At 47.5% G+C, this 20,000-nt stretch overlaps 1 protein-coding gene across 2 annotated transcripts in view; it reads left to right on the top strand.

Moving 5' to 3' along the window:
• Nucleotides 1-20,000, top strand: part of LOC112235823 (steroid hormone receptor ERR2-like) — a 56,266-nt gene that overhangs the window by 1,287 nt on the left and 34,979 nt on the right. The window contains exons 2-4 of one of the 2 annotated variants that reach the window (XM_042301065.1): nucleotides 1,963-2,390; nucleotides 2,639-2,671; nucleotides 12,063-12,179. In XM_042301065.1, coding sequence (XP_042156999.1) covers nucleotides 1,976-2,390; nucleotides 2,639-2,671; nucleotides 12,063-12,179 — 565 coding nt within the window. In that variant the 5' untranslated portion in view covers nucleotides 1,963-1,975. The remainder of the gene's footprint in view (nucleotides 1-1,962; nucleotides 2,391-2,638; nucleotides 2,672-12,062; nucleotides 12,180-20,000) is intronic. The other variant, XM_042301066.1, reaches the window with a different exon arrangement.

The raw sequence follows: 20,000 nt of genomic DNA, 5'->3' as shown, positions 1-20,000 counted from the left end.
GGAGGGTTGGATTTAGAGAAGGTTTGAGAGGAGAGATTGGTTTAGAAGAGGGTTGGGATTGAAAGAGGGTTTAGAGGAGGGTTGGTTTAAAGTAGGGTTGGGTTTAACATAGGGTTTAGATGAGGGTTGGTTTAAAGGAGGATAGGGTTTAAAAGAGGGTTAGATTTAGAGGAGGGTTGGGTTTGAAAGAGGGGATAGAGGAGGGTTGGTTTAGAGGAGGTTGGGTTTAGAGGAGGATTGGTGTAGATGAGGGTTGGTTTAGAGGAGGGTTGGGTTTAGATGAGGGTTGGTTTAGAGGAGGGTTGGTTTTTTGGTTTAGAGGAGGATTGGGTTTAGAGGAGGATTGGTTTAGAGGAGGGTTGCTTTAGAGGAGGGGTTTAGAGGAGGGTTGGGTTTAGAGGAGGGTTGGTTTAGAGGAGGGTTGGGTTTAGAGGAGGGTTGGTTTAGAGGAGGGTTGGTTTAGAAGGAGGGTTGGTTTAGAGGAGGGTTGGTTTAGAGGAGGGTTGGGTTTAGGAGGGTTGGTTTGGAGGGTTGGTTAGAGGAGCGTTGGATTTAGAGGAGGGTTGGTTTAGAGGAGGGTTGGGTTTAGAGGAGCGTTGGAGTTAGAGGAGGGTTGGTTTAGAGGAAGGTTGTCAAAGCTGTCATTGAGGTAAAGGGTGGCTACTTTGAAGAATCTCAAATATAAAACATATTTTGATTAACAATTTTGTAGGTTACTACATGATTCCATGTGTTATTTCATAGTGTTGATGTCTTCACTATTATTCTACAATGTAGAAAATAGTACAAAAATAAAGAAAAACCCCTTGAATGAGTAGGTGTGTCCAAACTGTTGACTTGTACTGTGCATTTGCTGTATATTTATATAGATATATTTCTTAGACTCTGGGTTGATGTAACAGCAATGCAGCTCATTCAAACTTTTAGACACACACACACACACGCTGTCCTCGTACCCTCGTCTCCTTGCAGTAACTCGGCACCATCCTTTAACCAACCAGGACTATTGATTGTGATCAGATCATAATAAACTGGATTCTGCTGAGAGCAACAAAACCTCTCCATTAACAGCTTGTTTTTAGCTTCATTCACTTCCTGGTTCTATATGTGAAGTAAAAGACTATATTCTCATTCTCTTGATGCACAAAATAAATCCCAGTAACTTTAGAAAGATGAAGGAGACGATAGATGTATCTTTATTTGAACTGTTTTGAAATGATTGTGTATCTCTCGATTCTGCCAGTTTTGTGCAAAAGGACTGTCTCAAAGAATAATCAAGATAGTGAGACATGCCTCCCAGGTGGCGCAGTGGTTAAGGGCGCTGTACTGCAGCGCCAGCTGTGCCATCAGAGACTCTGGGTTCGCGCCCAGGCTCTGTCGTAACCGGCCGCGACCGGGAGGTCCGTGGGGCGACGCACAAATTGGCCTAGCGTCGTCGGGGTTAGGGAGGGCTTGGTCGGTAGGGATGTCCTTGTCTCATCGCACACCAGAGACTCCTGTGGCGGGCCGGGCGCAGTGCACGCTAACCAAGGTTGCCAGGTACACGGTGTTTCCTCCGGCACATTGGTGCGGCTGGCTTCCGGGTTGGATGCGTGCTGTGTTAAGAAGCAGTGCGGCTAGGTTGGGTTGTGTACACTTTCATTACTTTCACCTGCTTTACGTGGAAGTTGCCGTAAGGACCAGATCTGGAATCAGTAGTGGTAGAGGACGCATGACTTTCAACCTTCGTCTCTCCCGAGCCCGTACAGGAGTTGTATCGATGAGACAAGATAGTAGCTACTAAACAATTGGATACCACGAAATTGGGGAGAAAAAGGGGTAAAAAAAAAAAGATAGTGAGACATACATAGTATTGAAACTGACTCTTGACTGTTTGAACTGTCCTTTCTGAGTGAGGACATTTGTCTCCTTTCCTCTGCCCTCCAGCTGACCTTTGTCCTTATATTTCCTGTGTTCCTATAGGTTGCTGAGCAGGATGCCCTCTGATCTCCAGGAGTGTCACCTGACCTCCAGCTGTGGCTCCTATATCAAGACCGAGCCCTCTTCCCCTTCCTCCTCACTGGTTGACACCGTCAGTCACCACAGCCCCTCGGCCAATAGCGACGCCAGCAGCGGCTACGTCAACGTAAACAACCTCAACGGACGCTCGCACGTCCTCGACTCCCAGCCCATGTTCAACCCGGGCATGCTGGGAGGGGGTGGAGCCTGTCTCCGGCGTTATGACGACTGCGGAGTGGGCATGGCAGATGATTCACCGATCAAGTGCGAGTATATGTTGAATGCGATTCCGAAGAGGCTGTGTCTGGTGTGTGGGGATATCGCATCAGGTTACCACTATGGGGTCGCCTCCTGTGAGGCCTGCAAAGCCTTCTTCAAAAGGACCATACAAGGTATATTACCACTCCCCTCCCTCTCTCACTCCCTTCTCACAGTCCCTAACAGTTGAGGCCCAATTGATTCTATGTACTTTAACAGTTGAATGATTCTATGTGGTCCTATTTGTCTCATTTGACAGTTGCCAGGGTCACGGGTTCAAGGGTCATGGGTTCAAGTATCACAGGGATATACACCCACTGGACTGTAAGTTGCTTTGGATAAAAGTGTCTGCTAAATGTCATTTTATTTCTATTTTTTTTAGTCAGCAGACGCTCTAATCCAGAGCAACATACAAGTAAGTAAGACGACCTTATATTATTGCAAGTTTTACACCTTTCAACAACAACAACAAAAAATTGTAACGGCAGAATTGGATATTGGATGACATTTGACCTACAACTACACAGGCAACCAGGAAGTGACCTGAGAAGAGATGAGGAGATAACAGGGTGGCCTGTGTTACCTCGCAGTGATGTCATCAGTAGTGGTAGGGGAGTCATACCGTGTTACCTTACAGTGATGTCATCAGTAGTGGTAGGGGAGTCATACCGTGTTACCTTACAGTGATGTCATCAGTAGTGGCAGGGGAGTCATACCGTGTTACCTTACAGTGATGTCATCAGTAGTGGTAGGGGTGTCATACCGTGTTACCTTACAGTGATGTCATCAGTAGTGGTAGGGGAGTCATACCGTGTTACCTTACAGTGATGTCATTGGTAGTGGTAGGGGAGTCATACCATTTGGTGGTGATTACTAATGTTTACCCAGGGTTTAATGTCAATGTTTACCCAATTAAGTTAATAATAGAGGAAGTCCTGCAGCTACTGAGGGACTGTTAATAAGGAGAGGAAGTCCTGCAGCGTTCGTGACTGTTAATAACTAGAGGAAGTCCTGCAGCGTTCGTGACTGTTAATAACTAGAGGAAGTCCTGCAGCATTCGTGACTGTTAATAAGGAGAGGAAGTCCTGCAGCGTTTGTGACTGTTAATAACTAGAGGAAGTCCTGCAGCGTTCGTGACTGTTAATAAGGAGAGGAAGTCCTGCAGCGTTCGTGACTGTTAATAAGGAGAGGAAGTCCTGCAGCGTTCGTGACTGTTAATAACTAGAGGAAGTCCTGCAGCGTCCTGCAGCGTTCGTGACTGTTAATAAGTAGAGGAAGTCCTGCAGCATTCGTGACTGTTAATAACTAGAGGAAGTCCTGCAGCGTTCGTGACTGTTAATAACTAGAGGAAGTCCTGCAGCATTCGTGACTGTTAATAAGGAGAGGAAGTCCTGCAGCATTCGTGACTGTTAATAAGGAGAGGAAGTCCTGCAGCATTCGTGACTGTTAATAAGGAGAGGAAGTCCTGCAGCATTCGTGACTGTTAATAAGGAGAGGAAGTCCTGCAGCATTCGTGACTGTTAATAAGGAGAGGAAGTCCTGCAGCATTCGTGACTGTTAATAAGGAGAGGAAGTCCTGCAGCATTCGTGACTGTTAATAAGGAGAGGAAGTCCTGCAGCATTCGTGACTGTTAATAACTAGAGGAAGTCCTGCAGCGTTCGTGACTGTTAATAACTAGAGGAAGTCCTGCAGCGTTCGTGACTGTTAATAACTAGAGGAAGTCCAGCAGAGCCCACACAATTAAAGACCTCTTGAGTCGGGGACAGAGCCCATACAATTATAGACCTCTTGAGTTGGGTACAGAGCCCATACAATTATAGACCTCTTGAGTTGGGTACAGAGCCCATACAATTATAGACCTCTTGAGTTGGGTACAGAGCCCATACAATTATAGACCTCTTGAGTTGGGTACAGAGCCCATACAATTATAGACCTCTTGAGTTGGGTACAGAGCCCATACAATTATAGACCTCTTGAGTTGGGTACAGAGCCCATACAATTATAGACCTTTATATAGACTTTTTTTTTTACCCCTTTTTCTCCCCAATTTCATGGTGTCCAATTGTTGTAGTAGCTACTATCTTGTCTCATTGCTACAACTCCCGTACGGGCTCGGGAGAGACGAAGCTTGAAAGTCATGCGTCCTCCGATACACAACCCAACCTAGCCGCACTTCTTAACAAAGCACGCATCCAACCCGGAAGCCAGCCGCACCAATGTGCCAGAGGAAACACAGTGTACCTGGCAACCTTGGTTAGCGTGCACTGCGCCCGGCCCGCCACAGGAGTCGCTGGTGTGCGATGAGACAAGGATATCCCTACCGACGACGCAAGGCCAATTGTGCGTCGTCCCATGGACCTCCCGGTCACGGCCGGTTACGACAGAGCCTGGGCGCGAACCCAGAGTCTCTGATAGCACAGCTGGCGCTGCAGTACAGCGCCCTTAACCACTGCGCCACCCGGGAGGCCACTTATAGACCTCTTGAGTCAGGGACAGAGCCCATACCAGTCCTCCTCTCCTCTCTGTTTGAGTTGTCCTCCTCTCTTCTCTCTCTCCTCTCTGTTTGAGTTGTCCTCCTCTCTCTCTCCTCTCTGTTTGAGTTGTCCTCATCTCCTCTCTCTCTCCTCTCTGTTTGAGTTGTCCTCCTCTCCTCTCTCTCTCCTCTCTGTTTGAGTTGTCCTCATCTCCTCTCTCTCTCCTCTCTGTTTGAGTTGTCCTCCTCTCCTCTCTCTCTCCTCTCTGTTTGAGTTGTCCTCCTCTCCTCTCTGTCTCCTCTCTGTTTGAGTTGTCCTCCTCTCCTCTCTCTCTCCTCTCTGTTTGAGTTGTCCTCCTCTCTTCTCTCTCTCCTCTCTGTTTGAGTTGTCCTCCTCTCCTCTCTCTCTCCTCTCTGTTTGAGTTGTCCTCCTCTCTCTCTCCTCTCTGTTTGAGTTGTCCTCCTCTCCTCTCTCTCTCCTCTCTGTTTGAGTTGTCCTCCTCTCTCTCTCCTCTCTGTTTGAGTTGTCCAACCCTCTCCTCTCTCTCTCCTCTCTGTTTGAGTTGTCCTCCTCTCCTCTCTCTCTCCTCTCTGTTTGAGTTGTCCTCCTCTCCTCTCTCTCTCCCTCTCTGTTTGAGTTGTCCTCCTCTCCTCTCTCTCTCCTCTCTGTTTGAGTTGTCCTCCTCTCCTCTCTCTCTCCTCTCTGTTTGAGATGTCCTCATCTCCTCTCTCTCTCCTCTCTGTTTGAGTTGTCCTCCTCTCTCTCTCCTCTCTGTTTGAGTTGTCCTCCTCTCCTCTCTCTCTCCTCTCTGTTTGAGTTGTCCTCCTCTCTCTCTCCTCTCTGTTTGAGTTGTCCTCCTCTCCTCTCTCTCTCCTCTCTGTTTGAGTTGTCCTCATCTCCTCTCTCTCTCCTCTCTGTTTGAGTTGTCCTCCTCTCCTCTCTGTCTCCTCTCTGTTTGAGTTGTCCTCCTCTCCTCTCTCTCTCCTCTCTGTTTGAGTTGTTCATCATCAGGCCCCCCTTTTACTTTCTTCTTCTCCTTCTCTTCTCCTTCCTGGAGGACAGATCTTAACGGAACTAATCTGTCCGTCATTGGTCACTCCGACACCACAGTCAATAACAATCAGCATTGTTCGGCCACTCTAGATGGAAGGAGAGAGAAAGGGAGAGAGAGAGAGAAGGAGAGAGAGATGGCGGGAGTGTGGCGAGATAAGGAAAGAGAAGGGGAGGGAGAAAGAGCGTGAGAGAGAGAGAGAGAGGGAAAGAGGGACACTACTTAAAATGAAAGGCCCTTCCTCCTAATGGAATGGTAACAAGGAGAGGGGTCCTGACCCTGAGACGGAGGAGGACAAGGAGAGGGGTCCTGACCTTGAGACGGAGGAGGACAAGGAGAGGGGTCTTGACCCTGAGACGAAGGAGGACAAGGAGAGGTCCAGCTAGTGGGGATGAGAGGGTGGATAATAGCTGCATTATAATATATCAACAAATAGAGGAAAATAAGAGAGGTTAACCGAAGGATAGAAGAGGGACGGAGAATGAGGAACGTCCTCTGAGGGGGGAAAGAAGGTGGACAGGAGATGTGATCAACTGAGGGGCGTTATAACATTTAGAAATGACCTGATACGGTGAATTTTGATCTGTTGATGTTATTGGATGGACCGCATTCTCTTACTATAGTAGTTTAGTTACAGTTATGACATTATTATTACAGTTGTGACATTATTATTACAGTAATTAAATTATTATGACAGTTATGACAATATTGTGACAGTTATTAATTTATTATTACATTATTATGACAGTAATGGACATTATTATTACAGTTGTGACATTATTATTACAGTAATTACATTATTATGACAGTTATGACATTATTGTGATAGTTATGACATTATTATGACGGTTATGACATTATTGCAACATTTTTGTGACATTATTATGACAGTCATGACATTATTATTACAGGTGTGACATTATTGAGATATTATTATAACGGTAATTACATTATTATTAGTTATTACATTATTATGACAGTTATGACATTATTGAGACATTATTATGACAGTTATGACATTATTATGACAGTTATGACATTATTGTGACATTATTATGACAGTTATGACATCATTGTGACAGTTATGACATTATTGTGACAGTTATGACATTATTGTGACAGTTGTGACATTATTATGACAGTTGTGACATTATTATGACATTATTATGGCAGTTATGACATTATTGTGACATTATTATGACAGTTATGACATTATTATGACAGTTATGACATTATTGTGACAGTTATGACATTATTATGTCGGTTATGACGGTTATGACATTATTGTGATAGTTATGACATTATTGTGACAGTTGACATTATTATGACAGTTATCACATTATTATGACAGTAATGACATTATTATGACAGTTATCACATTATTATGACAGTAATGACATTATTATGGCAGTTATGACATTATTGTGACAGTTATGACATTATTGTGACATTATTATGACAGTTTTAACATTATTGTGACATTATTATGACAGTTATGACATTATTTTGACAGTTTTAACATTATTGTGACATTATTATGACAGTTATGACATTATTATGACAGTTTTAACATTATTGTGACATTATTATGACAGTAATGACATTATTATGACAGTTATCACATTATTATGACAGTAATGAAATTATTATGGCAGTTATGACATTATTGTGACAGGTATGACATTATTGTGACATTATTATGATAGTTTTAACATTATTGTGACATTATTATGACAGTTATGACATTATTATGACAGTTATGACATTATTATGACAGTTATGACATTATTGTGACATTATTATGACAGTTATGACATTATTTTGACAGTTTTAACATTATTGTGACATTATTATGACAGTTATGACATGATTATGACAGTTTTAACATTATTGTGACATTATTATGACAGTTATGACATTATTATGACAGTTATGACATTATTATGACAGTTATGACATTATTGTGTCATTATTATGACAGTTATGACATTATTGTGACATTATTATGACAGTTATGACATTTGACATTGCATCACATTTCAGTGACCGCAAATTAGTTCTAAAATGTAAACAATGCCCTTCATAAATATGAATTACAATTGATCAAAGTCTAAAGGTGTTGATTAGTTGAATCTGGTGTGTTAGAGCCGGGCTGGGAAATAAAATGCAGTCACACATTTTCCTATGACTGGAGTTGAGAAACACTAAACTAACTCTAAACCACTTTGCTAACCCCAAACGCTACTGCAGTAAAGGTCGTGCCAACATCCTGGCACCGCGCCACAGACCCCCACACTGTTCATATGACCCCGCTGGCACTTTGATATGATCCTGATGAATGTTGGCACTTTCTCCTCCACCAACTGGGAGGCTCCAACAGACCTGCCACACATACTGTGCGCACACACACACACACACACACACACACACACACACACACACACACACACACACACACACACACACACACACACACACACACACACACACACACACACACACACACACACACACACACACACACAGCACCTGGATGGCAGTTTTTAGCTGTCATTAACATATCTTTAGTTTCACAGAATGGCATTTAAAAAAACATTTAATCAAAGGAATATCCTGGACTTTTTTTTGTCCTTGACCGTTTCTGGCTGAGTTTAGAGGTCATGCCAGACTGTTCCACTGAGTACATATTCATCATTCAACTGGAACGCTCAATGCAACAACAACAACAAAAAGAACACAACAAGCCTCATCCTTTTGTTACCAGGGATACGTCTGGTGTCCTGGATGTTTAGGGAGGGTGCATGATTATAATGCAGTGGAATTATTCTCCAATGTGAGCCAAGAAACTGCGCAGAGAGACGGACTTTGAATAATTTATCTAGCGGTTTCACAACATGATACGATACAGACAGGACCTTTAGATTGGCAACAATAACAACAGAACAGGGTCTGGGTCAGATCAGGGTCTGGATCTGGGTCTGGTCTGGGTCTGGGTCAGATCAGATCAGGGTCTGGGTCTGGGTCTGGTCTGGGTCTGATCTGATCTGATCTGGGTCTGGGTCTGATCTGGGTCTGATCTGGTCTGGGTCAGATCTGGTCTGGGTCTGGGGCAGATCTGGGTCTGGGTCTGATCTGGGTCTGGGTCAGATATGGGTCTGATCTGGGTCTGGGTCTGGGTCTGATCTGGGTCTGGGTCTGGTCTGGGTCTGATCTGGATCTGGGTCTGGTCTAAGTCTGGGTCTGATCTGGGTCTGGTCTGGGTCTGATCTGGGCCTGGGTCTGGTCTGGGTTTGTGTCTGGGTCTGGGTCTGGTCGGATGTGGGTCGGGTCTGGGTCTGTCTGGTTTGGGTCTGGGTCTGGGCCTGGTCTGGTCTGGGTCTGGGTCTGACCTGGGTCTGGTCTGGGTCTGGTCTGGGTCTTGTATGGGCCTGGTCTGGTCTGGGTATGGGTCTGGTCTGGATCTTGTCAGGATCTGTGTCTGATCTGGTTCTGGTCTGGATCTGGTCTGGGTCTGGGTCTTGGTCAAGTCTGGGTCTGGGTCTGGTCTGGGTCTGGGTCTAATCTGGGTCTGGTTTTGTGTCTGGGTCTGGTCTGGGTTCGGGCAGTGGGAAAAAAATGATTCAAAGTGCCTACCTGGTAGTGGGTCCATCTCCATTTTCAAGCCACTGTGCTATGGAGTAAAGCTTTCAGACCTGGGTTCAAATACTAATGCCAGGAGGGCGGGGTTTGTTTTAGCATGCCTGGAGTGCCAGGTGGAAGGGGTTTGTTTTAGCATGCCTGGAGTGCCAGGTGGGAGGGGTTTGTTTTAGCATGCCTGGAGTGCCAGGTGGGAGGGGTTTGTTTTAGCATGCCTGGAGTGCCAGGTGGGAGGGGTTTGTTTTAGCATGCCTGGAGTGTCAGGTGGGAGGGATTTGTTTTAGAATGCCTGGAGTGTCAGGTGGGAGGGGTTTGTTTTAGAATGCCTGGAGTGTCAGGTGGGAGGGGTTCGTTTTAGCATGCCTGGAGTGTCAGGTGGGAGGGGTTTGTTTTAGCATGCCTGGAGTGTCAGATGGGAGGGGTTTGTTTTAGCATGCCTAGAGTGTCAAGTGGGAGGGGTTTGTTTTAGCATGCCTGGAGTGTCAGGTGGGAGGGTTTGTTTTAGCATGCCTGGAGTGTTCAGGTGGGAGGGATTTGTTTTAGCATGACTGGAGTGCCAGGTGGGAGGGGTTTGTTTTAGCATGCCTGGAGTGTTAAGGTGGGAGAGGTTTGTTTTAGAATGCCTGGAGTGTCAGGTGGGAGGGGTTTGTTTTAGAATGCCTGGAGTGTCAGGTGGGAGGGGTTTGTTTTAGCATGCCTGGAGTGGCAGGTGGGAGGGGTTTGTTTTAGCATGCCTGGAGTGCCAGGTGGGAGGGGTTCGTTTTAGCATGCCTGGAGTGTCAGTTGGGAGGGGTTTGTTTTAGCATGCCTGGAGTGCCAGGTGGGAGGGGTTTGCACTGTTGGAACTGTTCTGTATGGATTGCAACAGAAAACTGAATGAAACACAGCTACAGTATATGAAACACAGCTACAGTATATGAAACACAGCTACAGTATATGAAACACAGCTACAGTATATGAAACACAGCTACAGTATATGAAACACAGCTACAGTATATGAAACACAGCTGCAGTATATGAAATGATCTCAAACAGTACTTGAACCCGAGTATGGGAGGGGTAGAAGTTGTCCTAGTTTAAAGTCTGCTCCTCTGCATTAATGGAGCTCATTTATCTGAAAATCGAAGTGGAGGAAGGGCAAAAGGATGGAAGAGGGCAGGATGGAGGGATGGAGGGGGGGGATGGAGGGATGGAGGGGGGAGGGATGGATGGGGGGATGGAGGGATGGAGGGGGAGGGATGGAGGGGGATGGAGGGATGGAGGGGAGGGATGGAGGGGGATGGGGAGTGGAGGGATGGAGGGGGATGGAGGGATGGAGGGGGATGGAGGGATGGAGGGGGAGGGATGGAGGGATGGAGGGGGATGGAGGGATGGAGGGGGAGGGATGGAGGGGGATGGGAGTGGAGGGATGGAGGGGGATGGAGGGATGGAGGGATGGAGGGGGATGGAGGGAAGGAGGGGGAGGGATGGAGGGGGATGGGGGAGTGGAGGGATGGAGGGGGGTGGAGGGATGGAGGGGGAGGGATGGAGGGATGGAGGGGGATGGAGGGATGGAGGGGGAGGGGTGGAGGGGGATGGGGGAGTGGAGGGATGGAGGGGGATGGAGGGATGGAGGGATGGAGGGGGATGGAGGGAAGGAGGGGGAGGGATGGAGGGGGGGGGGGAGTGGAGGGATGGAGGGGGATGGAGGGTGGATGGAGGGATGGAGGGGAGGGATGGAGGGGGATGGAGGGATGGAGGGGGATGGAGGGATGGAGGGGAGGGATGGAGGGGGGATGGAGGGATGGAGGGGGATGGAGGGATGGAGGGGAGGGATGGAGGGGGGATGGAGGGGGATGGAGGGATGGAGGGATGGAGGGGGATGGAGGGATGGAGGGGGAGGGATGGAGGGGGATGGGGGAGTGGAGGGATGGAGGGGGATGGAGGGATGGAGGGGGAGGGATGGAGAGGGGTTGGGGGAGTGGAGGGATGGAGGGGGATGGAGAGATGGAGGGGTGAGGGATGGAGGGATGGAAGTGGGATGGAGGGGGATGGAGGGATGGAGGCGGGGGGGCGGAGGGACCGAGGGACGGAGGGGGTGGGGGGATGGAGGGGGACGGAGGGACGGAGGGGGATGGAGGAGCTTTTTACGTGCTCCATCAAAATGCCACTACCCTCTTCTCTCCTTCAGGAGTTTGTCATTTTAGGTCACCTTGGTAGAGGGGTAAGCGTCTGTGCTTGTGTTTGTGTGCGTGTTTGAATGTGTTTATGTGTGTCAGTACCATGCCGGTCAGGAGGAGGAGAGACAGGAGGAGGAGGAGAGACAGGAAGGTTCAAGTCAGTAATGTAGAGAAGGGGGTTGAGGATGGAATTATGAGAGACTAATGCAGCCGGATATGAGAGGCTGATGCAGCTGGATATGAGACTAATGCAGCTGGATATGAGAGACTAAAGCAGCAGGATATGAGAGACTAATGCAGCCGGATATGAGAGACTAATGCAGCAGGATATGAGAGACTAATGCAGCCGGAAAGGAGAGACTAATGCAGCAGGATATGAGAGACTAATGCAGCCGGATATGAGGGGATCAAATAAACAGTTTAGAAGAACAGAATGATCTCCGAGTGTTATCCATGGTCTCCTATATCCTCTCCTTCTTCCCCAGGGAACATAGAGTACAGCTGTCCGGCAACAAACGAGTGTGAGATCACCAAGAGGAGACGCAAATCCTGCCAGGCTTGTCGTTTCATGAAGTGTCTCAAAGTAGGAATGCTCAAAGAGGGTGAGTCCACATCCCATTTGTCTCTGTCTCTCTCTCTCTCTTGCTCTCTCTCTCTGTCTCTCTCTCTGTCTCTTTCTGTCTCTCTCTCTCTCTCTCTCTTTCTCTCTCTGTCTCTCTCTCTGCCTCTGTCTGTCTCTCTCTCTCTGTCTCTCTCTCTCTCTGTCTCTCTCTCTCTGTATCTGTCTGTCTCTCTCTGTCTCTCTCTCTCTCTCTTTCTCTCTCTCTCTCTCTGTCTCTGTCTCTCTCTCTCTCTGTCTCTGTCTCTCTCAATTCAATGGGGTTTTATTGGCATGGGAAATGTGTTGACATTGCCAAAGAAAGTGAAATAAACAATAAACAAAATAGAGAAGACATTCTCTCTCTCTTTCTGTCTGCTCTCTCTCTCTCTCTCTCTCTCACTCACTCTCTCTCTCTCTCTCTCACTCTCTCTCTGTCTGTTCTCTCCCCCTCTCTATCTCTGCTTTGTCCCAGCTTATTGATCCACTAAATGCTTTCCAAACATCCCAAGTCACTTCCTGCTTGTGTTGTTGCTCCTGCAGTGAAGGGCCAATGGAAATACAGGGGGGAAATCTAGTCAATAGATTTTTTTTAGGTGGCAGAGTAGCTTAGTCCTTTCCTGTTACAGTTTCCTTGGAAGTGTTATGGGTTTACACATAATGTTGACCGGTAGAAGTATGTGGACCTGCGGCACTTGTGGCTGTAATTCAACTCAACACAATTTTTCAATACTACTGTCATACTGTATATGGTTTCATATGAAAAGCTAATTTGGGTGGTTTATTTCCACTTTCTCTTGTAACACTCAGTTGTGTGAAGAACAATACTGTCTAGTTATGTGGAGCCAGATCATGTGTCAATTTATTGGTAGCCTTCCACCAATAAGCCTATAACCCACCTTTAACAACATAGCTGTGTGTCTGTCAGTAAGCCTATAACCCACCTTTAACAACATAGCTGTGTGTCCATCAGAAAATAAACTAGGCCTTCCACAGATACGCTTTTGTTCTGTCATAACCACCCTATGTATTACCCCAACCACCCCACCGGTTTCCATCTAACCACCCGCTCTCATGTTTCCTTCACCAGTCTGATGTCTCCATACCTCCCACCCCAACAAGAAGGGCGCTGACCAGCCGTAGCTTTAACCGCGGGCCAGAACAAATGAAGCTCAGAAATTAACCTCATGTGATTAGCGAGTGCTGATGGGGAGAATCTGTGGGTATTGTCTATAGCAGGTCGGACTAACCCCTCGATGCAGACAATAAGAGTGTGCCTCTGCCTCCGCCGGCTGCCTCTCACTACTAGGGCTACCTGTCACGGATCCCTCCGGATCTTTCATCACCTACACCTGTCCCCTGTTTCCACAGTATTTGTATAAGTGTGCCCCTTGGTTTCTGTTGTCTGTCGATTATTCTTACAATGTCCAGTGGTGCGTGTGAGTACCTGTGCTGTGTGTTTTGGGCTTTCGTGACCTTGTGGATTGTGCAGATGATTGATTACGGGTCTCGTCCTGTGTGTTAATCATTGTGCGCTTGTTATTTATTCGATGTACTCCTCGCTCTTTTGTTTGGGTTTCAACCCTGTGTTTTTGTAAAGTGTTTGTTTGGTCTTCGCCCCCGTGTATTTACAGGGCACGCCTAAAACCCCTATTACGCATCCCTGCGCCTGTCTCCCAAACCATTTATCCCAACGTTAACAGCACCAGCCTGGTATCATATCAAAACCATTTTTATTTGTTACATGCGCCGAATGCAGCAGGTGTAGACTTAAATATAAGCCCTTAACGAACAATGCAGTTCAAGAAATAGAGTTAAGAAAATATTTACTGTAAAAAATGTATAAAATAAAAAAGTAACACAAGAAAATGTATTAATAATAACAAGGCTATATACAGGGGGTGCCGGTACCGGGTCAATGTGCTGTGGTACAGGTTAGTCGAGGTCATTTGTAAAGTGACTATGCATAGATAATAAACAGCTTGTAGCAGCAGTGCAAAAACAGAGGAGTTGGGTCAATGTAAATAGTCCGGGTGGCCATTTGATTAATTGTTTAGCAGTCTTACGGCTTGGGGGTAGAAGCTTAAGGAGCCTTTTGGTCCTATACTTGGCGCTCCGGTACCACTTGCCGTGCGGTAGCAGAGATAACAGTCTATGACTTGGGAGACTGGAGTCTTTGAAAAAATGTTGGGGTCTTCCTCTGACATTGCCTATTATATATACAGTAGGTCCTGGATGGCAGGAATCTTGGCCCCAGCGATGTACTGGGCCGTTCACACTACCATCTGTAGCGCCTTACAGTCAGATGCCGAGCAGTTTCCATACCAGGCGGTGATGCAACCGGTCAGGATGCTCTCGATGGTGAATCTGTAGAACATTTTGAGGATCTGGGGCCCCATGCCATTCAGTCTCCGGAGGGGGAAAAGTTGCTGTCATGCACTCTTCGCAAATGTCTTGGTGTGTTTGGACCATGATAGTTAATTCAGGAACCAATCTACTCAGTCAGTTAGGAAAGCTAAGGCTAGCTTTTTCAAACATAAATTTGCATCCTGTAGCACTAATTCCAAAAAGTTCTGGGACACTGTAAAGTCCATGGAGAATAAGAGCACCTCCTCCCAGATGCTGCACTGAGGATAAGCATTTTGCTACGGCTGGCCATGCTTTCCACTTGGCTAACCCAACCCTGGCCAATATCTCAGCACCCCCTGCAGCAACTTGCCCAAGCCCCCCCCATACCCCGCTTCCCCTTCACCCAAATCCAGACGGTTCTGGATTTGGGTGAAAGAGATGCAAAATCTGGATCTCTACAAATCAACTGGGCTAGTCAATCTGGACCCTCTCTTTCTAAAATTATCCACCAAATTTTTGCAACCCCTATTCCTAGCCTATTCAACCTCTCTTTCGTGTCGTCTGAGATCCCCAAAGATTGGAAAGCTGCCGCGGTCATCCCCCTCTTCAAAGGGGGAGACACTCTAGACCCAAACTGCTATAGACCTATATCCATCACCCTGCTTTTCTAAAATCTTCAAAAGCCAAGTTAACAAACAAATCACCGACCATTTCGAATCCCACTGTATCTTCTCCGCTGTGCAATCTGGTTTCCGAGCTGGTCATGGGTGCACCTCAGCCATGCTCAAGGTCCTAAACGATATCATGATGGCCATCGATAAAAGACAGTACTGTGCAGCCATCTTCATCGACCTGGCCAAAGCTTTCGACTCAATCACCGCAGACTCAATAGCCTTGGCTTCACAAATGACTGCCTCGCCTGGTTCACCAACTACTTCTCAGACAGAGTTCAGTGTGTCAAATCGGAGGGCCTGTTGTCCGGACCTCTGGAAGTCTCTATGGGGGTGCCACAGGGTTCAATTCTTGGACCGACTCTCTTCTCTGTATACATCAATGATGTCGCTCTTGCTGCTGGTGATTCTCTGATCCACCTCTACGCAGACAACACCATTCTGTATACTTCTGGACCTTTTTTGGACACTGTGTTAACTAACCTCCAGACGAGCTTCAATGTCATACAACTCTCCTTCCGAGGCCTCCAACTGCTTTTAAATGCTAGTAAAACTAAGAGCATGCTCTTCAACCGGTTGCTGCCCGCACCCATCCGTTCATGTTGACCCATCCGTTCATAATTAAACCTTGTTATCTAATTATTTCGGACTCAGTTTTCTATCATTGGTTTGTCATAATAAACCTTCCTTCTAGCCTTTAATTGTCACGTATTCTCCCTCTCCGGCCTCTAGGTCATCAGGCTGCTGATCATCCCGCACACCCGTCACCATCGTCAAGCACACCCGTCACCATCGTCAAGCGCACCCGTCACCATCGTCAAGCGCACCCGTCACCATCGTCAAGCGCACCCGTCACCATCGTCAAGCGCACCCGTCACCATCGTCAAGCGCACCCGTCACCATCGTCAAGCGCACCCGTCACCATCGTCAAGCGCACCCGTCACCATCGTCAAGCGCACCCGTCACCATCGTCAAGCGCACCCGTCACCATCGTCAAGCGCACCCGTCACCATCGTCAAGCGCACCCGTCACCAGCGCACCCGTCACCATCGTCAAGCGCACCCGTCACCATCGTCAAGCACACCCGTCACCATCGTCAAGCGCACCAGTCACCATCGTCAAGCGCACCCGTCACCATCGTCAAGCGCACCCGTCACCATCGTCAAGCGCACCCGTCACCATCGTCAAGCGCACCCGACACCATCGTCAAGCGCACCCGTCACCATCGTCAAGCACACCCGTCACCATCGTCAAGCGCACCAGTCACCATCGTCAAGTGCACCCGTCACCATCGTCAAGCGCACCAGCACTCGTTTCAGTTTTGTAACAACACAACCCCAGCCCTGTTAATAACCCTGTGACACAATATCGCTCTGAATACCATGCGTAGTGTTGGGGAGTAGTGAACTATGTCTAGTTCAACTAGTAATTTAACTATATTATCAGTAGCTTGGTGGTAATTCAAATCTGTGTAGCTGACTACTGGAACTACACACAACTTTATTTACAAAAAATAAAATACAGGTGACGTAGCCAATCATTTCCTTCCTTTTTCTGCTATCAGACCTGCCTAATTCAATAGGTTAAATTATACATGTTGTTAACGTAATGACCCCAGTGATCCTTTCTTAGAATTTGTAGACGATGACATTTCAGATTTACATATGTTACTTATTTGTTTACTTTGTCAAACTAACTTTAGTTAATTAATTTAAGTAAACACTGTTTTTCTAGGTAGCTTTAGTGTAGCTTAATTACTTAATTACTTAATTACTTAATTACTTTCAGTGTGAAATAATTGGTAGCTTGATAAACTACATTTTCAGAGTAGCTTCCCCAACACTGACCGTGTCGTCCTCCAAGGTGATGAGAGAACGTATGAGAAAAGATATCAACGTTTTCCAAATGTATTTCATGTATTTCCACCAAGAGGTTGGTATAAGCTTCTGCTCTAAGCTAAGCAGGGGATCTGATTTTTAAAGAGTCAGGTGCTTAGGTTCTAGCATTCTAGGAAACATTAAACCTCTTGACTGACTTGAACAAAGCCCATGTATTGAAAGGAAGTGAAAGACAGAGAGCAGAGGGAGAAAGACACACACACATTCCTCTTTCTGCCCGGACCAGGGGGTGGTGTTTCCAACAGTAGTGGTTAGTGGTCGGTACCAGGGGGTGGTGTCTCCAACAGTAGTGGTTAGTGGTCGGTACCAGGGTGTGGTGTCTCCAACAGTAGTGGTTAGTGGTCGGTACCAGGGGGTGGTGTCTCCAACAGTAGTGGTTAGTGGTCGGTACCAGGGTGTGGTGTCTCCAACAGTAGTGGTTAGTGGTCGGTACCAGGGTGTGGTGTCTCCAACTGTAGTGGTTAGTGGTCGGTACCAGGGTGTGGTGTCTCCAACAGTAGTGGTTAGTGGTCGGTGTCTCCAACAGTAGTGGTTAGTGGTCGGTACCAGGGTGTGGTGTCTCCAACAGTAGTGGTTAGTGGTCGGTACCAGGGGTTGGTGTCTCCAACAGTAGTGGTTAGTGGTCGGTACCAGGGTGTGGTGTCTCCAACAGTAGTAGTGGTTAGTTGTCGGTACCAGGGGGTGGTGTCTCCAACAGTAGTGGTTAGTGGTCGGTACCAGGGGGTGGTGTCTCCAACAGTAGTGGTTAGTGGTCGGTACCAGGGGGTGGTGTCTCCAACAGTAGTGGTTAGTGGTTGGTACCAGTGGGGTGTGGTGTCTCCAACAGTAGTGGTTAGTGGTCGGTACCAGGGGGTGGTGTCTCCAACAGTAGTGGTTAGTGGTCGGTACCAGGGGTGGTGTCTTCAACAGTAGTGGTTAGTGGTCGGTACCAGGGGTGGTGTCTCCAACAGTAGTGGTTAGTGGTCGGTACCAGTGGGGTGTGGTGTCTCCAACAGTAGTGGTTAGTGGTCGGTACCAGGGTGTGGTGTCTCCAACAGTAGTGGTTAGTGGTCGGTACCAGGGTGTGGTGTCTCCAACAGTAGTGGTTAGTGGTCGGTACCAGGGGGTGGTGTTTCCAACAGTAGTGGTTAGTGGTCGGTACCAGGGTGTGGTGTCTCCAACAGTAGTGGTTAGTGGTCGGTACCAGGGGGTGGTGTCTCCAACAGTAGTGGTTAGTGGTCGGTACCACCAGGGGGTGGTGTCGGGGGGTGGTGTCTCCAACAGTAGTGGTTAGTGGTCGGTACCAGGGGTGGGGGTGGTGTCTCCAACAGTAGTGGTTAGTGGTCGGTACCAGGGGTGGTGTCTCCAACAGTAGTGGTTAGTGGTCGGTACCAGTGGTCGGGGGGTGGTGTCTCCAACAGTAGTGGTTAGTGGTCGGTACCAGGGTGTGGTGTCTCCAACAGTAGTGGTTAGTGGTCGGTACCAGGGGTGGTGTCTCCAACAGTAGTGGTTAGTGGTCGGTACCAGGGTGTGGTGTCTCCAACAGTAGTGGTTAGTGGTCGGTACCAGGGGTGGTGTCTCCAACAGTAGTGGTTAGTGGTCGGTACCAGGGTGTGGTGTCTCCAACAGTAGTGGTTAGTGGTGGTGGTACCAGTGGGGTGGTGTCTCCAACAGTAGTGGTTAGTGGTCGGTACCAGGGTGTGGTGTCTCCAACAGTAGTGGTTAGTGGTCGGTACCAGGGGGTGGTGTCTCCAACAGTAGTGGTTAGTGGTCGGTACCAGGGGGTGGTGTCTCCAACAGTAGTGGTTAGTGGTCGGTACCAGGGGGTGGTGTCTATCCTCTGAGATTGTTATAAAACCTAATCAAAATCAGTAAATAAATGTAGGGCTCAATTGATGAGCGGTACCTGCATTTCCAACAAGTCTCCTTAATGAAAGGTTGTGTGTGTGTGTGTGTGTGTGTGTGTGCCTTTGTGTGTGTGGCGCACGAGGACAAAATCAATGAGGACGATGGAGGATGGAGGACATTACAGATTACGACTTTCTTAGAAAATCAGGCTGCTGATACTTCTGTCGCGGACCAGACAGAGCGCTGCCAGACCTGAGGTCTGTTAAACAAAGGAAATAGTTTCTGAACGTTGGCTAACATTTTAAATGTGTCAGCTAACAGTCTGAGAAAGGTAGTGTGTGTCTGTTTTGGGTCTAACTGTCACCATAAATAATCCTGTGGCCATGTAGGCTTCTGTTAGTACTAGGAATAGCAAAGTACTTTGCAACTCATTTGTTTTTTTTGCTGAAAAGTCACAATTATTCTGACAAAAATAATGTGTTTGATGTTTCACTGTAACATTTTGTCATATTAATTCAAATCGTCCAATTGAAATAGTTTCTCGGGAAACATGTTCGCCGTAAACAGAAGCCTTGTTCCATTTGCGGTCACTGGTCTGGAGAGACAGGCTTGGTCTGTGAGATGACCGACAGGGGTGGACTGGCCATAAGGCATTTCGGGTAAAAGCCAGATGGGCTGGTCTATTCTTAGTCCAGGGGGCCTGTCTAACTTGGCGGTTAGGCACAAAGAAACGCCCGGGCCGATGTCTGGTTCCAGTCCTTCCCTTGTTCACTATTCAGTCTGGTAAAAGGTCACAGGACTCAATGGAAAATCTGTCACTTAATTATAACTTGCAAGGAGGTATTGCCAGGCGGCCAGCTATCTGTAGCTACCAGGAGACCAGCTATCTGTAGCTACCAGGAGACCAGCTATCTGTAGCTACCAGGAGACCAGATATCTGCAGCTACCAGGAGACCAGCTATCTGTAGCTACCAGGAGACCAGCTATCTGTAGCTACCAGGAGACCAGCTATCTGTAGCTACCAGGAGACCAGCTATCTGTAGCTACCAGGAGACCAGCTATCTGTAGCTACCAGGAGAC

This window comes from Oncorhynchus tshawytscha, linkage group LG18 (genome assembly GCF_018296145.1).
Source record: "Oncorhynchus tshawytscha isolate Ot180627B linkage group LG18, Otsh_v2.0, whole genome shotgun sequence".
Taxonomy (NCBI): Eukaryota; Metazoa; Chordata; class Actinopteri; order Salmoniformes; family Salmonidae; genus Oncorhynchus; species Oncorhynchus tshawytscha.
Note: the sequence above shows the minus strand (reverse complement) of the source record. Positions and strands in the feature narration are given on the sequence as shown.